The following is a 25,102-nucleotide window of genomic DNA, read 5'->3' as shown; positions in this document are numbered from 1 at the left end:
TGCTGTGCTTCTGTTTATCTGGCTTCTAAAAGTGTAGTGGGGGGAGAGAAAGGAGTGTATTGAGGAGCAAGAAAAGCGAATCTCAGATACGTTATCTTGCACATCTTAATTGTCAAGGAAGTGATGTAACATTACCACAGCGTTCATGTTAGTGGGTTTTACCTGCTGATGATGAGGATTAATAACAGGCCATTATTTCCTGGCGGAAGGTAGTTATAAATCGCAGAATGACTTATTACTGTCCAGCAGACTGTACAGTTGATCAGCCTGTTCAGTCTGACCCCTAGTGGACAGAAAGAAGAAAGACGTGGACAGATTTTAGACTGTTACACACTTGTGAGAATGTTTTTTTCTTTATAGCTTTTACTTTGCAGGCACGAAATGTACATAGAGAATTAAAGGTGGTCAAAGTAAAATTTTTAACAAGTCTGTGTGCCATCTGGATACAAAGAAAGTCTCCTGGATTAAATAAGACTTGTGGTTTAAAATAACTAGAGAATTCTTGTGATTTTCTTGCTCATTTAAAATCTTCACTGCTCTTTTACACAATGAGACACATTAGTGATTGTGCAGGCAAACATACAACACATTAAAACCAGTACGACTTGATACATTACTACATATACAAGTTTTACAAACAGACACTAAACATATTAGTGATAAATATGATGAGCCAGTGGTGGAAGAAGTACTTAGATACTTTCCACATTGCAAAAATAGGACACTACAAATTAAAAGTCAGCATCTAAAATTCTTAATATTAGATAAGTACTGGCAAGATGTATTCAAATAAAAGCAGTGTTTAATTGTGGAGCAACCAAAGTTTTTAATTAAAACTTTCATCTCATTTGCACAAGAAATCATTTTTCAGCACCTCAGAGGCTCCCATGCATTATTCTTATCAGTGAACTAATGCAAATATAAACAAAAATAATACATATTTTCTATTCCTTAAAATTACCAAAGCATCTACTAAATTAAGCTGTCAAATAAATGTAGTGGAGTAAAAATGGCAATATTTCTCCCCAAAATATAGTACAGGAGAAGTATAAAGCATCATAAATTGCAAATATGAAGTAGAAAACTGTATTAAAGCACAGTGCCTGAGCAAATGTAATCGATTATTTCCACCACCGTAAAAGGCAGTCATCTAAAAAGCATTCAAAAGTAGAAGATATCAGTGTGTGATTTAGTGTAAATGCACTTTACATGTACAAAAATGCGGATTTGAATATATTTATGTTACAAGTGCTATTTGTTGCAAACTTAAATGACATTGCATTTAAATTTTTGCTTTGAGATTAAAAAAAAGTCAGCTTAACCTGATTTTTCGATTAAAAGCACTGTTGAGGCAATTTTATCTTACAAATTACTTGGTTGAATTTGGTGGTAAAGTCCTATGGCACGTCACATTTTGCGCTACAATGAATAATTGTACTCTAAATTAACTAAGCGGTGGCAGCTTGAGCTGGAACGACTGCAGCAGGACAAACTTCTTCAGTCCAAACAGGGACAGACTGTGAATGTGAAAACAAAAAAAACAAAGGACCATAAAAACCAGCCACCCTGAAGTGACGCCCTCCACCTCAGTCGTTGGGGGTTGTGGTGAGATACAGTAGAAACACGGTGCAGTATTTTCTCCTCTGACCACTGGTGTGTAACATTAGGAAGTAGCAGCAGGTTATGGTAACAACATTCCTCCAGTTTACAAATGTGTTCTTGAGTAATTGCTGGCTGTCTTGTTAAAGTTAACGATTCAGCACCTTGTTAAACATGACAAACAGCCACATTTCTGCTAGCAGAGCAGCACGCTGCAGTCAAAGAGCCTCGGCAGAGCTCATGATCTGATTTTCGAGTGACATTAAAACATCAGAAAGGGTTTCAAATGAAGAAGGAAGCAGCAGCAGAGAGAAAACCAAAATCAACAATTTATTTTCTCTCCATAGGGATTAGGTCATCATGACAAACATTTACAAGAATTGTAACAGGGACAATACTGGAAGGAGGATTTAAAGTCTCCTTTGTACAGGAGGACTGATTTCAGCCTGTACTTCTCTGTGGTTCTTCAACTATTCCAGAGGCACTCTAATACAACGAAATGCAGCAATCTCTTGACTAAGATTCAGGAAAATAACAGCAACACTCCAGACTGAAACAAAGGAACCATCTGCTCGATACATCGTGTACTGTGGATGCTTCCTAACACATGAGGAGGACCAAAACACAGCACAGGGAAAAGTACAAAACTACAAAGTTAATGCAAAGTTGGGTTAAATTGAAAAAAAAGCAGAAGTGCAGAGTTTCAATCAGGATTTTCGAAACTATCTCCGGCTTTAATGGATGACGAGTCACTGAAGGTCGTCTTCATTGGCAAAAACCACACGATAACATGCACTGCTGCTGTCACTGGGTGAACTCAGGATGTTCTGTGGTCTGAAACCCTGACTTTCTTCTGTCAAGTGCAATAATCAGTCCTAACTCTGGCATCAGGTACATTGTCACTATATGGCTTACAAGGTAAACAGGTCCATATAAACTAGAAAGGTATGCAGACATCTTTCATTAATCAAAACTATGGTACAGCAATATATTGGCAAAAAAACTAAAGAACTAAGTAACTTTATGTAAACAATGGTATACCACTGTACAGCTTATTCTAACATGGTATTTACAGGTCAAGTTCTTTTACTAGCTAGTTCCCATGTACAGAGGGTAAAGACGAAACACAGGGTGATGACGTACACTGTACGTTAGGCAATTTCAACCGTCCCATCTACCTGCAAAGAACTGATTCAAAGAGAGGAAACCCAACAACCAGCATCTGAATCTACAGACTTGTTGAATTACCCAAAGCCTTCCTCCTCCTGTTACAATGAAGAGTTTTTGTTTCTTTTTTTAAGATCATACATAAGGCAAGGATAGTTACGGAAGGTGGAGGCATCACATTCTTTGCAAGGGATTACTGATATAATAGATGGGATACAGGTTGACGGCTCTTTGGGGTAAATGCACTTTTCGAGAGTTTCACTTGTTTTTCACATGTAACAAAAAACACACGTCAGAGTGCAACAAAGGGGACATGTCTAGTTCTGTCGGGAAAATGTGCAAAATCTGCTCTAAAGCAAAGTGACAGTGTTGCAAATTCTAATGTACAAGGTACTGGGAGATGTACAGCGTCGTCACGAGAGACGCCGGCGCAGACCCTTATTCTAACATACTGTATATACAAGGCACTAAGGATAAGATTCAAGGGCCACTCATCCAGTCTGGGAACAGGCTCCTCAGTCCGGTCGGAATATAGGATATTTGGGTAAGAATTCTATAAGAATCACCTGTAGAGAGAAACAGACAAAACTAATTACAATGCTAAAACGCGACCTTGTTAACAAGAGCAGAAACTACACCAGGCAATCACCTGAGAGAGGGTTAATTCTTGATTTTCCTGTTATTTGATGAGAATTTGCTAAAACGTTTATTAAAAAGAAGCATGTAATTTGATTATAACTATTATATACAGGTTATAAGTTAAGTGTGTTGAGTTTATATGTGGATATTATCTCTGGAAATTAACTGCTTTAAATCAAGTAAATATTGATTAATTATTGTTATTGAGAAAAACATATTTACATATTGCTTCTTGATTCGGCAGACCTCCTACTACCTCATTTATATTAATGACAGAAGACTAAATAGCAGTAAAACTGCATAACGCAATACATCACCTCTTTAATGCAGTGACAACAAAAACTGAACATTACAGGCTTCATGAAGGGAGGATTTATTACAAAACTGCAGACTGTGATTGTTCTAGCTGGGTGTATTTAATAAAAAGGCAACTTACTATTATGTACCAAAACACCAAATCAGATTCTTTGTATATAAAAACCTACTTGGCGTGTATTGAGTTTCAAGTTTGTTTATATCACAATTTAATGTCCAGCTGATCTACAGTGCAGAAAAAGTAAGGTGTGCTATTAACTTAGTTTTCCCTGTAATTAACTACCCTTCTATAAAAGTGCAGCTAAATATTAGTTAATCTCTAGTAAAATGTATAAAAATAAAATAACGGGATTTTATAATTCATTTTTTCCGCAAAAATCCCAAACATTTAGTGGCTTTAGCTCCGTAAATGTGAGAAAGCATTCATTTTCTCGGTCATTTACGAGAATAATCTTTGCATTTTAGATTTTTGGTGGTCAAATAAAACAAGACATTTACAGATGCTACCTTTGGGCTCTAGGAAATGAATATAACCTCTACTATTCTACACACAAATGATTGAACAGCTAGCCAAAAAAAAAAAAAAGAATCTACAGAACTTCATGCAAAAATGCATTATTGTTTTGTTATGACAGCCTACTTACATATTCCATCATGTTACTGCTTTCACATTTTCTTTTACTGAGTTTCCAGTGCAGGCCCAGCTGACGAGAGAAGAAAAGACACAGACACAATGAATGAACCTCTCTCTCGCCTCGCTCTGAACAGACACAAAGACACACACACACACACACGCACAGATGCACACAAAAGAAAATCTGTCTGAAATCTCCTCTTCAGTGTCAGGGGAAACTGGAGCAGGACTGTCTGGTCTCGCTGGGGTCAAACTGTGGCCAGACACCCTGAAGAGCTTCCTTTATACCTTTGCACAGCTACTAGCTGTAATTTGTTGCTGCGAGACAAAACAAAATTAACATGGCCTTTTACTGCTGACCTCGCCGTCCTCTCAGACCTCGTGCAGCAGATCTGACTCAAACAGCTTTGAGGGGCTTATGTGGCAGGTTAGAGTTTACAAAACAGATTAACGGTCATTATCCATCACGATTGATACTCAACTTCCACTGCACACTGACGCGGACAATAAAGCACTTTCACACAGGTCCTAGTGTGCAATTTGGCATCTTTCTTACCTTGTGGTATAGTCGGTTATTTTCCCACTCTAACAACTTCTGAATAGATCGTCTCGTCTTTTGGAAGAGAGAACAAATGCATGTATATCAATGCAAGCAGCAAAATACTGATAACTCAATTACACACTTTAACAGGTAACAGTAAACTGCCACAGTATTAGGATTTATGGACTGAACTCCCAATTTACCAGCTAGTAATTTCCATTTTGTTGTCAGTAATTCGGAGTGGTAACACCACTTTTAAATGACACACCCTTGAGCTGGGAAGGAGAGGAGAGGAACTGCATAATGCATCATTTCTGCAGTCACCAACTGAACAGGGGCTGTTATGACCCTCTACACTTAGACCATTGCAGCTGAATTACTATAACAGTCCCTGAGTAATCTGTGCTGATGTAAGAGAGAGTTAAACTGTCCAACTCATGTCACAGGAGGTTTAGGACTTACTCTCTTGTTGAGGCAGATAACTGGCCATAGACTACAGCCGACTGTACAGCAACAACACAGGCAGCCGCAAAGAAGCCACTTCACATTCACAGGCAAGTTCTTCTTCAAACAAGCATTCACCCTGCTGATGCTGGTTTTGAATTCTTCTGGTGCTACCTAAAACAGGAAGAAAGGATGTATAACAAAATGAACAGTCTCTAGAGGGGCTGTGAAGAGAAGAAAATAATCAGAAAAGACAAGAAAAAATCTCAGAGCAAGAGGGAGTAGGACAAATGAAGGGTTTTTTGGTGGTGTTGATGTGAAAGATTCCTAATAGTTCAAAAGAAACCTGTGCACAAAGATCAAAGAGCTTTAGCAAACCAACAGGTAGATATTTGCAGATGTTGTCCAGAGATGAGATCTCTAAATACTCTGCCCCTGACTTGCTAACCAACCTCTAGACTGTTCAAGGCAAAGAGGGACTCAAAGGAGAGATAAGCTCAGTGCCTGTGGCAGCGCCGGCCAAACAACTTGAATGGATGCTCATTCCTCGCTGAGTCTGTACGCCATAAAACAGGGGTCGTAATCTTTTATGACAGGATGCAAAGGTCTCTTTGCAAACAGCCAAAGACCTCAGAATAAAGCCCAGCAGGGCCTGATCTGCACCCTTCAATCATCATAATTGTGACCTCATCCATCACATGTCACCCTGGGTCACAATACTGAAGGTACTTTTTATTGCCCCACACTTCCCTCGGCCTGCTCTTACCCCTGCAGCCTTTTTGTGTTTCTGCGTCCGACCCAGGAAGTTTTCCTTTCTTGTCTACGGCAGAGTCACCATTTCATTATTTTATCACCTGGAGCTGGACCCTCCGAAACACTGGGGTCCCCGCCAACCGAGCCCCATAGACGGCTTACTCATTTACAGAGCTGGACAGCAGCACATTCAGGCTCCTTTCTATGCAGCGTGGCACGTTGCTTATAATGCATCTCCGCCAGATCAAAACCACTCTGGGAAGTTTGAATGGGACGGTATGGGGAAGTTGGGGCTGTTAAAGGCCCAAAAGAACAAAGGAGTCACTGCAGCTTTAACTGCTTAATTCTTCCCACTTGGATTTGAACAGAAAGCTGCCCGCAAGACTGAAGTGCAAGAAAAGTAAAAAAGATATTGTACCTTTCCCGTGAGAACAGAGGGAAATTCTGTGTCAAATCTGTTGCTTAGTCCAAACCTGGAAAAAAGCAAAAAAACATGGAGCATTTGATACAGAAATAAAATGTATCTAAGCTATTAACATAATGAGAACACAGGATAATGCTGAGGTAAAACAGAAATAAATTGTTTGATACTTATTCACAAACTATTTATATGCCACAGATTGATAGTTTACCTAAAATCACAAGAAAGTACAATAAACCAAAAGTTCTAAGAGGATGCACAATAAAGCCTTTTCTATTTCGATAGAACTCTTCATTGGCCACTAAAGGCCTGACATTCATATGTGTACTGTGTGATTTCTGTAATTAAATAATTGAGAATCTTCCTTGCAGTTTTTTTTTTTTTTTTTTTTTTTTAAATCCAACACACAGATAATGGGTGGACTTAAATCAGGCATATATAGAGCATGTTTATAGCAGAGTGGCATTAACATATTTATGAAACTTTTGAATATCTCTATAAAAATACATTTATAGAGTATATGCACATAAATAACAAGAAATATAAACTGAAGCCAGTCTCTGCTTTGTCTCATTGTTGTGATTAGATCTAAAATTTAAACGCCTAAATTAGCAAAACGTCAATTTCATGTGCTGTAAACAATTTTTGATGGACACTGTAGCTCTTGATGTAACAAGAGCAAAGATCAATGCAGTAAAATCACATCCATGGGTATTAAAAGACTGCTCCTGGCAATTCAATAAATGGAAATATATCCTTGTATTCATACTGTGATTTATCTAATTCATAGATGATATGCGGCATGCTATCACAACCCATATAAACGTATCGGTCTGCTGACATTCTAATCTTAAATGTTTAAATCCTCAAATGTTGTGTATGACCAATATTGGATTTTTATGGCCTTTACCGAATTTTACAATAATTTTTTTCATCTAATTTTGTAGCAATTCCTTTGACAAACTACCATAAATACAAAGCCCGACTCCGTCCCACTGTCTGCTCAGATGCGATGTCTTCACTCAGACAGTGCTGAGAGTAATGTAAACTATGCAGTCAGAGACATATTGCTGCTAAATCACCCCAAGTATTTTTTTTCTGTATTATGTTCTGTAAAGGAAAGTTTTCATATCGGAAACATATACAGAGATATCAATATATCTGTGACAGGACAACATCGGCCGATAATCTGAGCCAACCGACATAATTGATCTAAAAGTAACCAGGAAATATTCAAAATTAAGAAACTGGAAAAGTTATTTAAACCCATAAATTGATTAATAGTAGACAAATAATTGACAAATAATCAAATATAATAATTGTTACAGTGCTACTGGCACCACCTACTGCAGAAATAGCACAAATGCTAGAAGATTACAGTCAAATAGAGCCACTGGTATTTGACTGAAATAGCTACTGTTATCAGCTACTCAAATGCAAAAGAAGCTCTTTCAAAGACTGATCTTTAAGATAACTGCACTGCTACACAAAGCAGAATTATTGCTGCATCTCTGATGTTAAGTTTAGTAAAGCTGCTATCTATTAGTCTGACTAAGGATAAAGATGAAAGGAGGGATCTGATAACCAATACAATGATTAAAGTGATTATGATAAAGTACATTGGAAGTCTGACGTGCTTTGTGCTTCATCTTGAAGTGAAACAGCCACAAAATATCTATTAAATGTAGATATGGGGCTAATGACTCCAATAAACAATGAAAAAACTTGCAATAATTAATATTCACTATTGTGAATATTTTCTGGTTTCTTTACTGCTCTACGACACTGTGACAGACAGATATATATATATATGCACCGATACCAAAATATCTGACGGTAACAGCATGCATCTTGTCACAGATATCGTAGTATTGGCACACATACTGTATAAGCAATAAGCACTAAAACATGATGCAGAAAAAGATGCTTGGGGTACAGTTTGTCCTCTCTGTTCTTTAGAATATTCTCAGCACCGGCTGCAGCACATGTAGTAGAGTCAAGTGGTGTCCACATCGTAAGCAGCAAATTAGCTTTTGATCCAATATAGCTGACATATAAATACTGGAACTAAAAATGGCCAGTATCGCTCAGCTATCATTTGGAATCATGCTCAAAACTAAACAAAAACTTTTTTAGTGTACTTCTATTTTCTGATTTTTATAAATCAACTGTTATTGCATTCCAAAGAGGACATACTGTCCTTTGTAGTGCTAACAGTGGATTAATACACACTGTTCATTTATACCAATATATCTGTGATGTATGACATCTGCAAGACATTTTTATTAGTTGGATTATATAAATTATATTCTAGGCTACTATGCAGGACTCTAGTTAAAAATAGGCACTTTGCCATAGCTGACTGTTTTCTTAGATCACAGGTAGAAAGAAATTAAATGTGGAGTTTAGGGTAAACAGAGAGATATGATACAGGATTTTAGCTAATTTCTTGTTTTAAAATGACTATTTTGTCTAAACGAGAAGAGCAGGGGATCTAATCATTACAAAGAAATGTGCAAATACATAGTGACATATCTGTCAGCTAATGTGCTAACGACACCATGTAAACAGTGATAAAACTGGCAATAATGAAGTATTAGATTATGATTGAGCGGATGACATTAGTAAGATGATTTAATATTGGCTGTTATAAACACGTGGTTGATGTTGATGCATTAATCTTTAGCTCGTTAATCAGACTTTTAGCTGTTAACGGTACATCACATGTAAACTTAGCCACTATGAATATCGGTTGCTCGTTTAGATTTACAGTTGCCATAAAGATAAAAAAAAAATAGCTGACATTAGTTTACATGGTGGTAAAGTCCCGCCTGTGTACAAACCAACTACTCCCTGCACTAAACATATGGCTATGACTGTTAGTTGTTGTGATTTGCGTTAGCTCGCAGGCTAGCTCCAGCTACACAGGCTAAGCACAACAAAGCGACGCCCGGACAGACGGCAGCGACAGACGCCGCTCTGCTTACACGGTGATGTGTCCGGCCCCTCGCATAACCACGGGCTCCGGACAGTATCTGGGCAGGTGTTCGTCGCTCACTACGTGCTCATCCTCTTCGTCTTCTAACTCATAAATGGTATCAAAGTCCGCCATGTTGGGCAGTAAGACGCTCATGACGTCTCCAGCGGGGCCGCGCACGGACGCCTGAGCGAGTGCGAGCACGGAGAGTCCGGGACTGCTGCTGGGCTGCTCTGTGAATATCAGCATCACTGTAGGAGGCAATGAAGCTCCTCAGCTCAGACATGGATCTCTGAATCACAGGTCCATGCCAGCGAGAGTCATTTAACATGTCAGATAATTACACATGAAGTCTGCATGTTTAAAAAGCCTCAACATTTGTCTGTAAAATTGTAAAATCAAATTGATATAGAATGAAGATACAATCAAGATGGACAAAATTAAACAAGAATCAGTCCACGTAGTCAGTAAATCATGAAATAGTAAATCCCATATCACTCTGAAGAGTAACCCAGGGAACCTATTAATACCACTTCATTAAATACATGGATTCAAGACTTTAAAAAAAAGAAAAATAAATCCTACACTGTAACAAATTGCTGTAAAAATACAGCATATTTTGTACAGTAATATACCGTTCTTTGTAAATACAGCTGAATACTGTCAATTCATGTGTTTTTAAAGAACAAAACATTAGCAGCAAGCTACCGTACAATCTTACAGCAGATTACAGTATTTTTCTGGTTTGGGTTGTTTTGAGTGTGACTATTGGTGCAGCCCCACCGTTACTCGTCTCGGCAAATTTTCCTGCACATCACCGCATTTAGCAAACGGTCAACACAAAGAAGTGACGAAATAGGTTTAAAATATTATGTATCAGTGATTTTACTCATTACTGAGGGAAGAATTGGGAGAAAAGGAAGAACTGAGGACGACAATTTTCGGCCGGCTCAGACCTGCAGGGACCACCTGTAGCTGATCCATCCTGCTCCGGTTCACTGAACAAGGTAACTGTGGTTTTTGGAAAAAGTCAGCCTTACTTTTAATTCTGTCAGTCTATTTTATGTTTTATTCTTTGACAGTAACATAAACATAGCCAGTTAGTTACTGTTTGGTGTTAGCCACGAGTCGCTAGCATGAATGCTAACGTTTCCCACACTGTTAGCTAGCAGCTAGCTAGCTAGCAGCTAGCATGCTCCCCTTTGGCTGCAGAGTGGACACAACTTTGGCTCTCTCTTTTAAACCAGACCAGGAAAATGAATTTCTAAGCCACCAGATCCAGCTAGGTTAGGTTAGCTATCTCTGTCTTTCATGTAATTTTTGATCAAATATACAATGTGATGCTCCACTGATCTGTTATCACATCTCCACATGTACTTGTCTGCATTTGAGCATTTAGGTAATGCCAAGTTTTAAAAAAGGTCTGTAGGATGTGTCATGTTGCTTTTCTCTCCACTTAGGAAAGGTAAATTTGGGTGTCATGCAAACGGCTGCAAAAATTAGATTTAAATGTGTATTGAACTAAATAGCTGTTTTAAGTGGAACCCTCTGTTTTGCTTAATAATTTGTTTCCTGTTTTTGTTTGTATGTTTTTTTGATTAATGTGACAGAGTTCCACATTAAGTTTAAGGGATCTTTGCCTGCCACACCTAATATACTCTTTCTTTTTCATTTCATTGTAGACGCTTTCTTGGTATTCAACCCTGAGAGGGGAACAAAGGCCAGTCAGGAGAAGGTGATGTTCGAGAGGTCTGGGAAGCTGTTCCAGAAAAAGGCATCTACTGTAAGTCCCCATGTAGCCTCCTTTATAAAAAGACTGATGGACTCTGAGTGGGACTTCATGTAAACCCACAGCACCTCTCCACACAGAACCTCACTTTCACAAAGCAAATACCAGTCTGCAAACAGATGTTCATGTCATTTTAAGGTAACAAGTCTCAGTATTGTGTTGGGTTCAGTATAAAATACTTCAGTTCCAGGTTTGTTCCATGACTAGGTGTTTATTGAACATGATCAAGAGTTATGAAAGACTGATTCTGAAGGCAGGGTACCTGAAATGTGATATGCAATTTTTAAACAGATTGTTGACAACCTGTTAAACATCATTAATTGTTTTTATAGATTTTATTTTACAAGACTTGAATTACTTGAAATGTGTTAGCTGCTGAATGTGTTCAATGCAGTAGTTAAATAATTTAATTGATAGATATATGTGTGTGTGTGTGTGTGTGTGTGTGTGTGTGTGTGTGTGTGTGTGTGTGTGTGTGTGTGTGTGTGTGTGTATCTTTTGTTACAGTTCTGGAAAAATGGAAACCAAACTCAGTGTACCTGAACTAGAACATGCAGAATGAGAACCTGTTCAGCATGAGGAAATGATTGTATGTTACTAAAATTTAATGGGTTAAATAGGTCAGTTCTTGAACTATGTTTGATACAGAGTTGGCTTTAATAAAAGCTAAATGTTGAAAAGTCATCTCTTGTCTGAGCCATTTCTATGCTATGCTATTTCCTGGGGCTTTCATTTTGAAAGCCCCAGGAAATAGCTCTGTAAACAGCATAATACTGTAATATTTTTTACAGTAATAAACTGTTGTTGTAGAATACGGTAGGATTACTGTAAAATAACAGTGCGCTGCTGGCAACTTTTGCTGCCAGCTCTTTACTGTAAATTTACAGGGAAATTTCTTAGAGTGTACCGTAATTTACTGATTTGGATAAAACCTTTTAGGTTGCAAAAGTTGTTTTGATGTTTTGTTTTGATGTAATATTGTTGGTAACTGCCTCAACCTGATACTGTGCATAAGTCAAACTCAAACTTTCCCTTTGGTTTATTTTGAAATTTTAATATATTTTTTAGTTTTGAAATGTTTAAGACAAGAATTGACATGGACATCTGTAAAAATACAAAAAAGCCTAAATAAATACTTTAAATAAGGTAACTGCATCAACTTAAAGTACATAGTTTGAGGTAAGATTTTGTTGCATTCGTTCATTTGAAATGAAATTTAAGCTGAAATAACTTCACAAAACCGGTTTGATGATTAGTTTTTCTTGACCTTTCATCTGCCTATAAAAAAGTTAAACTAAAACTAAGCAACTTTTTCTTTTTTTTTAACGTGTTTTAAGCTTGTTCACATAACACTGAGAAACTCCTTTTAAATTACATGGAAATACTACTTGGAACAACATCCTTTTATCTTAAGGTAAACTGAATTACATAATTCCCGTACCTTAATGTAGCTTGTTGGTTGAATATAGTTCAATGCAAAGTTGTCTTAAGTCAAAAACATTGATGCAAACTGTTGTTTTTATCATTGTTGAGCCCAGTCACTGTTTTTAAAGTGTATATTTCAAGCCTGTACTCATTTGTAGACAATTGAACGCCGGCTCTTCATTCATTACAGATTTCAATTTTAAGGTTCTCATGACTACTTTTAATTCGGTACGTCATCTGGCTCCTGCAACTTTTAACTCCTTATCCTGCACCTGTAGACTTTAAGATCAGAGAATCGGTTGCTGTTAAAATTTTCAGGCCTAAAACAAAGTAGGCTCACGTTTTTAGTGTTTTAGCACCAACTCTCTGGAACAAGCTTCACTTACACTGTCTAAAGTGTATCTGAGCTGCAGTTTAAATGAGATACGGTTTCGGATTAATCTCACTTTCTGCTTTGGTGAAGACAGTTTACTTTGATGGTTTCTATCAATATGAAATTGCATTTTTGTCACCTAAAAGTGCAAAAATCAGGTTTACCTGCTTTACCATTGTGCGTCTAATGTCCATGTTTCTTCAAATTTTTCTGCTGTAATTCAACTGCCGTTTTCTTTCAGTATTAAAGAGTAAAGACTAAGAAAGAACAGCTAATATGTTCTGTTTTTTGTTTGGGTAAAGCAGATACTAAAGTTGGAAAAACTAGAAACTTCAAGTTGAGTTTCTGTAAAATAACGTTGCAGCAATGCACATTTGAGAGGAATCAAATGATTTAGTTCATCTGACTTAAACCAGTAGTGTTGCTATTACCTGATAATTTAATTTAGTCAAACTTAATTTAATTACACGCTACCAACCGCAGCAGTTCATTCAAGCTGGTCCAGCATATGATATGTCAGATCAGCTCAGTCTGAAAAACTCTTTAAAAGCCCACTTGCACAGACTGGCTTTTGTATGATGTTTTATAATGTATTTTCACTTTTTTTTTTTTTAAATTATTGGTCCTTTTTTGTGAAATATTTTGCAACTCCTTGTAATTTGAAAAGATTTTATAGAAATAAAATATATTATTAGCATTATACTTGTTTAACTCACAAACAGTGACACAAATTAGAGATACAGTAGATTATAAGAAATAGAGGCTTGCATGTGGGTCAGAAGTTGTTGCTCTTGCTGCAAGATGATCCTTGATGTGTTTTTGTGTTCAGGCTTTGGAAATAAGTACAAACATTTGGTCAAACATTTTGAAAGTCACAATTTCACACAACATATATTAACTTGGAAGGCATTAGTGTATGGTTAGAGGCCCTTTTTATGCGTAAAAGTCCAAACATAAAGGGCATTTCTGAGGATTTTAAAGGAGTATTTATTTCAAATTTATCACAACAGTTATCTTTGGACGGTCATTTCTGAAAAATGTTACTGAATTTGTGACTTACAACAACCCATAGCCTGACTGGTACTGGAAACAACCAGTGGTGGAAAATATTGGTGGAAAACTTTGGTTTAATGCATTATAAGCTGTACAGCAAAATATGTTGCAACATTATTTATGCAAATATGTTCCCACCCTGCAAAATAAAATGCAATGCAAATGCAAAAAAAAAAAAAGCATTTTATTTACATTTTGAAAGTTGCCATCAAACGACCTCTCTACCCGTTTCTTTAACAGCTGCTCTTTGCACGGAGTTGTGCTTAAAAACATGTAACTGATTTGTCTCGTCCAGTGTCACAGAGCTAGCTGCATAAGATCCAGTGTAAAGCTCCACCGGATGTCCCTGAGATCTCATTTTATCCACAAACACATACACTTCATCACATACAAAAAACAAACAAAAAAAAGCAGGATATTTATATCTTATTAACTCACAAACAATTTAAAGCTTTTAAGTTTGAAACACGTCGATTTTTTTTCCTCTTTCGTAAACCCCACGTTAATTAGAACTATTCTATAAAAAGCAATATTTGAAGAGCCTCCAGCATTTCGTAGCGATAAATCAAAAGTTTCTCCGCAGCTTTTGTGCTTCAGGACGTGAGTTCAGGTCCTCTGGCTGCCGTCAGGTGTCGGAGTGCTCAGTTATGATGAGAGATGGTCCAGATGTGAGCCTCACTGGGTCACAGTCACCTGCTGTATGTTTCTGATAGACGGCAGCGTGTTCATCCCCTGAGGAGGGTACAGAGATCCGTGGATGTCTGTGGGGCTGAGGGAGCCCGGCACCGGCAGAGGACTCACCGAGCCCGGGTCGCTGTGCACGGAGCCGCCGCTGCCGTCAGACTGACCCATCTTCTTCTTGATCAGCTTCCTCTCCTTTGCTCGGCGGTTCTGGAACCAGATTTTCACCTGAGAAGGGCACAAAATAACGCAATTAGATCAACATTTTCCCGGTTAACTGCTTCTAATGTCCATATTACATGACCCTTAATAATCAGCTTTAATCTGTCTGTTGTTAGTGTTCACTTTCTTCAGCTTGTCTGCACTGTTTTATAGAATTCATTTGATTATTGTCATTTTAGCATCTTTGCCTGTAAAGCACTGGGAAAAACCTCAATGTAGGATAAGGTGCTTTATAAAAAATATTAAACACAACATGATAAACACACTCTAATAGAAGAAGACAAGAATAATCTCCATTATTTTCAATAATAATTCTTTTTTTTTTTAAAAGTAAGTCTGTTAATAAATAGGCCAGGTTAAGAAATGCAAAAATATTTAATCTATAATAGTTTTTTTTTTGAGTGGAGTTATTGTTCTACCTTAGTTTACCCTAAAAGTAATTTTTAAACTAATTAACAGAAACACATTAATATAAAATGAAAAATGTATGAACATAAAGTAAATAAGTGCATGTTTTCGACGTGTCATAATTTACAAATTTAAAACTAAGAAAAGTGAATAACCTCACAGTTTGTGCTTTTTAAAATATCAGCAAGCTGTTGTGTTCCAAAATCTGCCCATGTAAATATCCTGATTCATTAATCACAAGCTACAAATGTTGTATATTTTGTATTATATCTAATAGTACAGTAAATTCATAGCAAACATGCACATACAAATTATACATTTTAGTAGCATCAACGTAAATACAGTCACATTTTATATGCATGATAACACTGACCTAGTTTTGTAGGTTATGTATATATATATATATATATATATATATATATATATATACTTCTAAGTATTTAGCATTTATGTGGTGTTTGGTGAATGCACAAATGTAAATCTGTATTATAGGCTGTTATGTATCCTAACTGAATCTAACCATTTCTGAATGGAAGGAAATAAGCAGAAAATAATAACGTATTTATTCCTGAAGCAGACATACCTGTCTTTCCGACAAACCCAGGTTGACAGCCAGTTCAGATTTCCTCCTGATGGTGATGTATCTGTTGAAATGAAACTCCTTCTCCAGCTCCAGCCTCTGGTGGTCTGTGTACACTACCCTGTATTTCTCCTTCGTTCTTGTTTTACCTACAAAGGTGACAAATGAACAGAAATAACAAGGCATGAAGATTTCAGTTGTACGTTTTAGGATCATTTGTTTGCATCCAAATTGGTTGAACTGGAAGGTTTCCACAGAGCAGCTGCATGCCAGGACCGGCCTATCTGCACCTAATATCTTTACAAGCCGTATCTCAAATCCACATCTGTGTGTCTTTTCCACAGAAACGCAAATTGAGCTTTTTGATCTCGCTTTGATGACAGTTGTAGTACAGTGACTTTCAAAACAGTCACGAGCCAGATCCTCCACTGACCAGTTAAAAAGAAACAAGACAGGAGACAAAGACCAAACTGTAGATTTAATGTAAACTACTGTGCGTAAAATACCCGCAGACAGCGTGCAGAATATTCAAAATAGCTGGATTTAGCAATTTTACAAGCCTGTTATGAAAGTGCTTGTCAAAGTTTTATATTTGAACGCTTGAAAATAAATCTATGACAATAAGAAGACATATAAAATGAATAATGGACTCTTGTAAATTCGATTAAATGCATTTAATGAGCAAACTACCGTAAAATTAAAGGAATGTCATATTCTAAGACAAAATATTATATATTCGATTTAAAATACAAGCCGCCAAAGACTTACAGTACGCAGAACTCCACGTTTGAGATATTAGCTGTGAAAAACGTCACTCATTCCGGCAATATAACTCTTGGAGAGGAAGGGAGGTTGGCGCATATCAAAGTGAAGAGGTGTTAAAAGCAAAGGCCGCTGCCTGGATATGACGGATAACACTCGAAACACCAAACAATGTCACAGGGAAGTCGAGCTCACATCTCCAAGAATAATGACATTAGCATCACAACTGGGCCTGGCGCCGATTCCTCACACCTTTCTTCAAATTTCAACCACAGCAGAGAATACAGTGGCCCTCAGTAACCAGCAGGCATCAAAATTATGAGATATGGAAGCAATTTATGGACACACGTGTTTGATTCTTTCAGAGTCTGCTGTAATTTGTTAATATTCTTATTTTATGGAAGTTAAATCGATTACAGATAACTAACATCATCATCCGAAAACTATTTTGTTTTTATTTTTGTCCAAATGTGAGCAACTCGAAAAATACAAGTGTCACAGAACCAGACTTTCCCTTTCCGTTCTTTCCACTTATGTCTATTTCTTATGCACCTTTTACGTCTTAAATCTTTCCAACAATCCTTTGAAACAAGTTTCGGTTAAACAAATTCGATCGGAGCATTTATTTTAAAAGAAATGGAACTGTCCATGTGTGCGTAAAATCCCCAACAGGCGCGCAAAACTAGCTTTTTCGACAAGACCCGCGCTCGTCCCTCAATCCATCTAACTACATTATTTTCGACACAGTGTAAAACATGATGAGCTCACCTGTGGAAGATGACTGAGCAGTTTTACTCATCCACTGGTATGAATTCCGTCTTTCTCTCTCAGGAGAAAGTTGTGAGACAGTAACGTTGTCCGGTGGCGGCTGTAACACCGCAGATCCCGGAGGATGCATGTGAGTGTACTCAGACGAACAGTAAGGAACCTGTCCAGGAGAGGAGTTGTTCATGGGTGTGGGAATAGCGTTAGGGGGTCCCAGACTATATGCACCCCATTCCTCTCGTGGTGCGCCATAAGAAGGCCCCCAACTCCCCGCAGACTGTGCGTGCGTATCCATGTTTGGCACATGATGGTATCCTGTAAAGTCGGGGTACTGTGGTGTAGAAACAAAATTCTGTGGAGGCAGATTGATGCTGGATCTTCTCACTGGCCCTTGGTGATACATGCCGCTTTCTTTATCCAGTAGGTATCCAACATACATGATTTGTAGAAAAGAAATGAAATGTGGTTAAAACAGCAAAGGGGTAATGCAGCCTTTCTTAAGGCGACATTGTTGCCCTGAAACTGTTCAACACAATCCTTCTGCTGTTTATAGTCCAAATGCGTTCCCAAAGTGAAATACGACGTAGATCCAGTCTGTCTCCACTCTCACATGATGTGTCCCTGTTGACAAGAGACTAAAGGTATACTAAGGCCTGCCTGACGTCAGCCAACTCCTCAACTCTTGGAGATTTGCATCCAAATGAGAGCGACCATCGCTGCCGGCCCAGCTGTCCCCTCGCGCCTGTCCTGTAGCGCGTCATCACCTGACAGTGGGCCTATCATGGACATGAGTTCTCCCCTCCATGAATAAATTAACAACAAGGACCTTTCAGCTGCACAAGCTGCACGAACCGGCAATAAACCGAGGCAATACGTCCACAAACGCATCAAGTAAAAAAAGGCCTGTGCGTAATTGCGCACAGATATATTTGATCGTATATGTCTCGTTCCAAAACCTCATTTTGCGGTAGCAATTAATGGAGCTAGACCTCATATTATAACTGGATAATGACAGAACATTATGCTGCTGATTGTTTGCAGTGTTACATCTTTTCAAATCAAAGCCATAATGTCCGAAACAAAGCTAAAATTGATGTGGATTTGAAAACTGTTACTGTGGGAACCCAGCAGTTTTCCAACCACGCTTCACGCGTAAATCCCAATTTATTTGTTAAGATATTCACTTGCAAACGAGGTGCAAAGTATGAGAGACTTTTTCTTGAAGCAAGCCGGACCTTTCGTATTCCGTGTTCACACCTCAAGGTCACACTTCACAGCTAATTCCGGTTACAAGGAAACTCCAACAACCCCCTCTGAGACAAACAGCGGCCTGCGACACATCAGTCCCTGCTGACGCCTGAAATTACAGTGAATTTGTTTCTCTCTAACTTTATTTGATGCTGTTTGATGCTGCAGCTCGGACACATTAATGTTTCAGAGAATTAACTTCATAAAGTAACAACTTCATGCACTTTCAGGCGAAAATCCTTTGGAGCATTTAGTGACCACAAAATATTCGTGAGATAGTCTAATCGAGCTGCTCCTGGACAATCCACAACCTCTGAGCCACAGTGTCTGATTTGCACACAGAGCAGCCTCCTGGCTGTCAGTCTGTGGTTCAAGAAATCCTCTAAGAATGTCAGTGTTTACTTGCTTTCCTGCCTTTTTGCAGCAGAGTTTTATAGCGTGGAGCTGCATCATGTTGAAGCTAGAGAACATGTCTAGGCACTGACATTACAGAGGCATACATAACTACATTTGTCTTCGTTCACCTCCCAACTTTTATTCTATGAGATAAAAACTAATAATTCTAATAACTGGTTTGGTTTTTCTGCATGGACAAAGAAACGGCAGTGAGCTGCCAGATTCAGGTTTTTTGAAAGGACAAGTGCAGTAAGAAGCATCTTAGTTTTACCTGCATATTGTGCATTTTATTGGTCAAACCCATGATCTTTCATGTATTATCTACTGTATTACATCACTGGACTGTGCTGAATGTGCACTGAGGTGACTTCATTCTGTCCTGCAGTTTCAACAGGATGTAGATGGACGTTTCAGGCCCACTGATGCACTCTTGTGGATTTAACCAGAACTGCAGCTGCTGTAAATCGACCTGATGTCTGCTGAAATTTGTTTGACCATTCAGCAGAATGTTTACCTCCAGAGGGCAGCCTCCACCATCAAACAGCATTAAATGATATGTAACATATTTTATAAATGATTTAAAATGCAAAATCCGGGACAATATGTTCTTTTGCAGGTTTGCAACCTTCAGTTATATTGATTGTAGTGAGTAAACTGTTTTCCTGAGCCGTCCATCCTCAGATAACAGTTACCAGACAAATAGCAGCACGTTTTAAGTCTTGTTAAGCTCTAGGCTAAAAGATTCACCAAATATATTCAGTAACAGTTCTCAAACTGTGAGGCCAGAAATGAGCCACTTTAATAAAAGACAATATTGACAATCATGAAAAATGTGCAAAGAAAAATTATTTTAAGTAGAAAAATTCCATAATTTTTCTTCTCCATCTTTTCTTAACATATTTACTGTTTCAAACTAGACAATATTTTCTGTTCCTATTCACAGTTTGCAGTCTAAAAAGTACCAAGGGACTGATTCGCACTACTTCATTAAATGCATGATTGCATATTAAACATTTTAATTAATTGATTAAGATGAACTTTTTAGGTTTCAAAGATGATTTTGATGGGTTGTGTTATGTTGATAATTATATCAATTTAAAATTTTGTGACATTTAAGCTCAAATTTCTGCGTCAGTTAATTTAAAATTAAATTCCAGTTGAGGTTACTCAGAAAGAATTGTCTTGATAACTTCGTATTTCTTCACCTTGGGTTCATAATTTTTTAGTCTATTCCTCACTAATCAGCTAAAGACTTTGTGTTTATGCTTCCAAACATTAACTAATTAAAATAGCTTTGATTGTAGAGGGAAAGCTAATCCTGCTAACTTAGTGTAGTTTGTTGGTTGAACATAGTTTCATTAGAAGTTGTCAAAGGTCAAAAAGACTGATGCAAACTGTTGTATTATTATTTTTGTACTTTGTGTGAAGGGCTTAACGGTTCTTACTTTTTCATTTCCTCACACGTTTCACTTTCCTGCATTGTTTTCTCTTTCTTCTAAAACTCTGAGTATCATGTTGAGAGGAAGCTTGTCATTGAAGTAACGACGTGTCATCAGGTGATGTATATTTAAGTGACTCTGTGAGGGCTTTTGTTTGCGATATCTCAAACAATCTGAATGCAGATCTGTACACAGCTGTCATACATTGTCGTAATAGTTCTGCAGTTTATTTTAAGAGCTGCTTCAGTCAGTATTTCTCTGGATGACATAATGAATACAATCTACAAGTGTAGACATGTTTAGAGTTACAGACTAAAGTGAACCCAGCAGGAATAAAACATTAACCGTATTTGAAATTTATCTTCTTAAATGGTTTAATTTGTATACATTCTGATATTTCAGCAGGGTTTTTGAGAAAATATGTCCTATCAAGGTCTAAAATGTGTTCTGTATTTTAAATTCCATTCTTCATTTCTCAGTCACTTGTCAATATTTGCAAAATCTCACCACTGTTTCTTGTAATGCCTCTGGTCAAAGTATGGCTACACAGTGGCTCAGTGGTTATAGTGCTGCTGCCTTGCAGCTAGAAGATCTCCGGTTCATGTCCCGGCCTGGGATCTTTCTGCATGGAGTTTGAATGTTCTCCCTGTGTATATGTGGGTTTTCTCCGGCTTTCTCCCTCAGTCCAGGTTAATTGATAATTCTAAATAGTCGGTAGGTATGAGTGTGATTGTTTGGCTCTATGTGTAGCCCTGTGATAGACTGATGACCTGTCCAAGGTGTCCCCTGCCTTCACCCTATGTCAGCTGGGATAGACTCCAGCCCCCCCCCAGGACCCTAATGGGGATTAAGTGGTGTGTAGATAATGGATAGATGCTCTGTGTGTTTTCACTAGATGGTGCAGTTGAGTTACTTATGTCTCGCTATATAGATAGATAGATAGATAGATAGATAGATAGATAGATAGATAGATAGATAGATAGATAGATAGATAGATAGATAGATAGATAGATAGATAGATAGATAGATAGACTAAAACATATATCAATGACAGTATCTTAAATACCACTGTGTTCATTCATCTAACTTGAATATGTTCTCCTGAGGAATTGTTTAGAAGAAGCTTTTAGTTTCTATTTATGCACTACAGTACAGTGAAATTATTTTTTCTTTCACAGAGGCCCATCAGACGCAGTTTGGTGATGCTGAGGCTTAAAAACAAGACTAATCAGTAACCCAGAGTTCTACATGTTATGTTGAACATGGCATGTTTTGATCATTTCATTAAATTTGCTAATATTAAACCCCAGGTTCCTACATAATGAAACTCAGGTGCTCAGTGACCTGTAGGTTCCTAACAAGGTTTCTGGTTGAGGAACTCAAGAAGCGTCCAAAAGGAATTACTACATGTTTTCATGTAAATCCATAATTTGGACAAACAGCTTTGTCTGTTCTGGGATCAACATGTGGAACTCTTTATGTGCAGAAATTCATCTGAATCCTGACTGAGATCATTTTAAACTGGAACTGTTACTAAACAGAGGTCCGTGATGCAACCATGAATGATCTGCTGCTTCCTGTTTGAATGAGGCTTTCATTGTTTAGATGTTGTATCTTGCAGTGTTCTGTCTGTATTTGCTTGATGAGTTCTGTGTTTTAATGTATGTAACGATCCATTTGTTGATTAAAAAAGGCTACAACAGCTGCTGAATGATTTCTTTAGACGTTTGGAAAATGACAAAATGTCCAGTGTTTCCAATAACATCATCTATTTACATCTTATTACCTCAAGTCTGTATAGGAGTTCCAAAACAAACAGACATTTTCTTTGTGATAAGTCTGTTTCCAATCATAGACAAGAAAATGTAATATTTGGACTCAGGACCGCACTGTCAAAAGCTGCTGTGCTTTATCCAAGTCAGCAACACCTGAGTCAAGTGACCCATTGATAATATGAACTCTGCTGATATGAGATTCCTTTAAATGGCTCTTGCATATCTGTATATATTGTTGAGTTTGTGTTTTGTAATTTCCCTCAGGCTCCAGTAAGGATGGACAATGCAAATTATCTTCGACTGTAAATGTTACTGTGGTGTGTGGCATCAAATAATCACCAAATAAAAGTAAAAATGTGTCTCAGTCCAGAAAAAACCTACAGAGCATATAGAAAGTTTGACATGTTTCTGCCTCAAATCCAACTGTAACATAATACCAACATTATATAAACATTATAAGCCCTAAAACAGTTGTTAAACATTAAAACATTGCTTTTATTATTGTGGTTACTGATTTACTATCTCCTTGACTACATCCACTGTGGGGAACTCAACTTTCTCTGGCCACACATTGTAAATTCTCTGACTGGTTTGATTAAAAATGACGATGATGATGATGTTAGAATCACCCCAGGATTTGCATTTGTGTATGAAAACACAGATGATGAAGTCGACTGCTCTCCATTTCTTCAAATATGTCAGCAAATGTGCAAACACCGGCAGTACTTCACAGATAACACGACAGGATCGAACACAAAGTAACAAAAGCTACATTTTTCCCTGAGCTCAGCACAGCGTCGATGCAGAAGGTGGTGTTGAAGCGGCCGAGGAATTCATTCATGTTTTTGAAGTGGCCACGGAGCCTCTCTGCAGGAAAGGAGGCAAAACAGGACCATCTGCTACTATTTTTAGACAAAGCGCTTGCGTGGTTGACACACACGCACCCATCCTGAGTTTGTCATCCGTAATGTGAAACATGTGTAAATTAGAACACCACAAACACCAGTCATGTTCAAATATTCAGGGTTCATTTGTTCAGGAAACAGCAAAAATAGATGTTGGCAGGATTGTGAAAAATGCTTTTGTTTACAAGTTGTTATTGCGAGAGAAAGTGCAAGTACAATGGCCTTAATCAAGATTCACAGAAGTGTAATCAGAGTATGAAAAGTAAAAGCTCTCACTATGAAAAGTGGGAAAATTCAGAAGGTTCAAAATATTAGATCAGTGGTTTGTTAGTGCTAATTCAATAACATGTAAGCAGCTCCTTTAGTTTTTGTATTTAAACATGGTTGCGTAACACAATCTATTACATTCTGTCAAATCCTAGTAGAATGTAAATGTACTTTTGACCTCCTGGTTGGTATATAAATAATGTAATACAGTATTTGTAAGTTTGATAATAAACCAAACAAATGCTAAGGATAAATCTGGGAGTCTATAGTCTGTTGCCAATAAGTATTCAAAAGAAATTTCTGGACAGAGACTGAATAATTTGTTATATTCATTCTTGCATACATGTTTATTTTTGTACTATGTGGGTATTTAAAGCAGCACAATGATGCATACTTGAGTCAAATGAAACCACAGAATCCATTTTATTTATTAGATACAGGAGGTTCAACTGTGTGACTCATTTATGGAGCAACATTTGTTAGTGGGATCAGTTTATTGCTGGTTTTCGGCTGTTCATGGGATTAGTTTAGAATGAAAAACAGAGAAATATCACAGAATTGTCCTTTAACAAATGTATGCTTTCACCACCTGCTGCTACCTATGAAAGCTCCGTGATGTTGTTGAATTTTCAAGAATTTTAGAGTCACTTCAGGAAATTACAAAGTGACATTTTATTTTATTGTGGTTGAGTCACCCACATGTTCTGCATTACTTAGATCAGTATTTAAACAGCGTCTTTTGCTTGATCTCTTAAAATCTCTTTCTATGAAAACAGCAGGAAACTTGTGTTAATGATCTGAATTTGAATTTGACAAGCTGGCATGCCAGCGGTGGAAAATAGAAGAAATGCACAATGTTTGCTTTATTCATAGCATGTGCTGACCCTTCTGTCACTCTATTTGCTTACTGACTGGAAACAGAAGACGGATATAAATCAGATAAGAGCAGGACTTCTGGTCATCTCCTGCTCCCATGTGGTTCAGTGAGAGCAGGAGGTGCACAGATTTGTCTGATAGTGAATTTACGGACTTCAACTTGCCTCCAGAGTCCTCACAGTGCAGTGAAACGGGCTCGCTGACTCCCTCATTGTTCAGCTCCCTGGCAGGAGGTGAAGCTGTATAAAGTTCTGCTGCTCCAGGAGGCCCTGGGAAAAATGCTGCGACCACAGCGGCATAATTAATGTGAACATGGCGGAGTAATTTTGGAGTTTCTAAGAAATGTCTGTGTAGTCTTGGTGCTCCTGTTGCAGCAGCTTTTGATGAACTTATTATTTGTTGAGGCCAAATGTGGGACATCACATTTCATGTTTGCTGCCATGAGCAGTTTGTAGATGTGCGGTGGCTGGCACTCCGCTCTGCTTTCATCCACGCTGCACTACATCCATCTGCAGTGGAATTATGTGGCTTAAGTTGCCATAAATCTTTCATGAGTGAAATCCCAAATTGTTTTCTCCTTAGGATCACTGCTGTGCCACCCAGAGTGGGTAGTTTGTTTTTAGGTTTTCATCTTTTGAAATGTTTTAC

At 37.8% G+C, this 25,102-nt stretch overlaps 2 protein-coding genes and 1 long non-coding RNA gene across 3 annotated transcripts; 1 reads left to right on the top strand and 2 right to left on the bottom strand.

Annotated features, from left to right (window-relative positions):
• Positions 1-1,916: 1,916 nt before the first annotated feature.
• On the bottom strand, positions 1,917-9,661 carry chic1 (cysteine-rich hydrophobic domain 1). Its single transcript, XM_023284874.3, has 6 exons — positions 9,501-9,661; positions 6,511-6,565; positions 5,358-5,513; positions 4,911-4,967; positions 4,365-4,424; positions 1,917-3,332 (listed from the first exon to the last, which is right to left on the bottom strand). Exons 1-6 carry the CDS (start codon positions 9,644-9,646, stop codon positions 3,282-3,284), a joined length of 525 nt encoding a protein of 174 aa, XP_023140642.1. The 5' UTR covers positions 9,647-9,661; the 3' UTR covers positions 1,917-3,281.
• A 597-nt stretch (positions 9,662-10,258) lies between these two features.
• LOC118471279 (uncharacterized) lies at positions 10,259-11,957 on the top strand. The gene is made up of 3 exons (XR_004848541.2): positions 10,259-10,497; positions 11,173-11,273; positions 11,787-11,957. It is a non-coding gene; the product is annotated as an uncharacterized LOC118471279 (long non-coding RNA).
• Positions 11,958-14,051: 2,094 nt separating this feature from the next.
• cdx4 (caudal type homeobox 4) lies at positions 14,052-18,334 on the bottom strand. The gene is made up of 3 exons (XM_023284886.3): positions 17,552-18,334; positions 16,025-16,170; positions 14,052-15,039 (listed from the first exon to the last, which is right to left on the bottom strand). The coding sequence occupies exons 1-3, from the start codon at positions 17,985-17,987 to the stop codon at positions 14,806-14,808; spliced, it is 816 nt and encodes a 271-aa protein (XP_023140654.1). The 5' UTR covers positions 17,988-18,334; the 3' UTR covers positions 14,052-14,805.
• Positions 18,335-25,102: the final 6,768 nt, after the last annotated feature.

This window comes from Amphiprion ocellaris, chromosome 13 (assembly GCF_022539595.1).
Source record: "Amphiprion ocellaris isolate individual 3 ecotype Okinawa chromosome 13, ASM2253959v1, whole genome shotgun sequence".
NCBI lineage: Eukaryota > Metazoa > Chordata > Actinopteri > Pomacentridae > Amphiprion > Amphiprion ocellaris.
The sequence above is the reverse complement of the archived record's forward strand: the minus strand, read 5'-3'. Positions and strand labels throughout refer to the sequence as shown.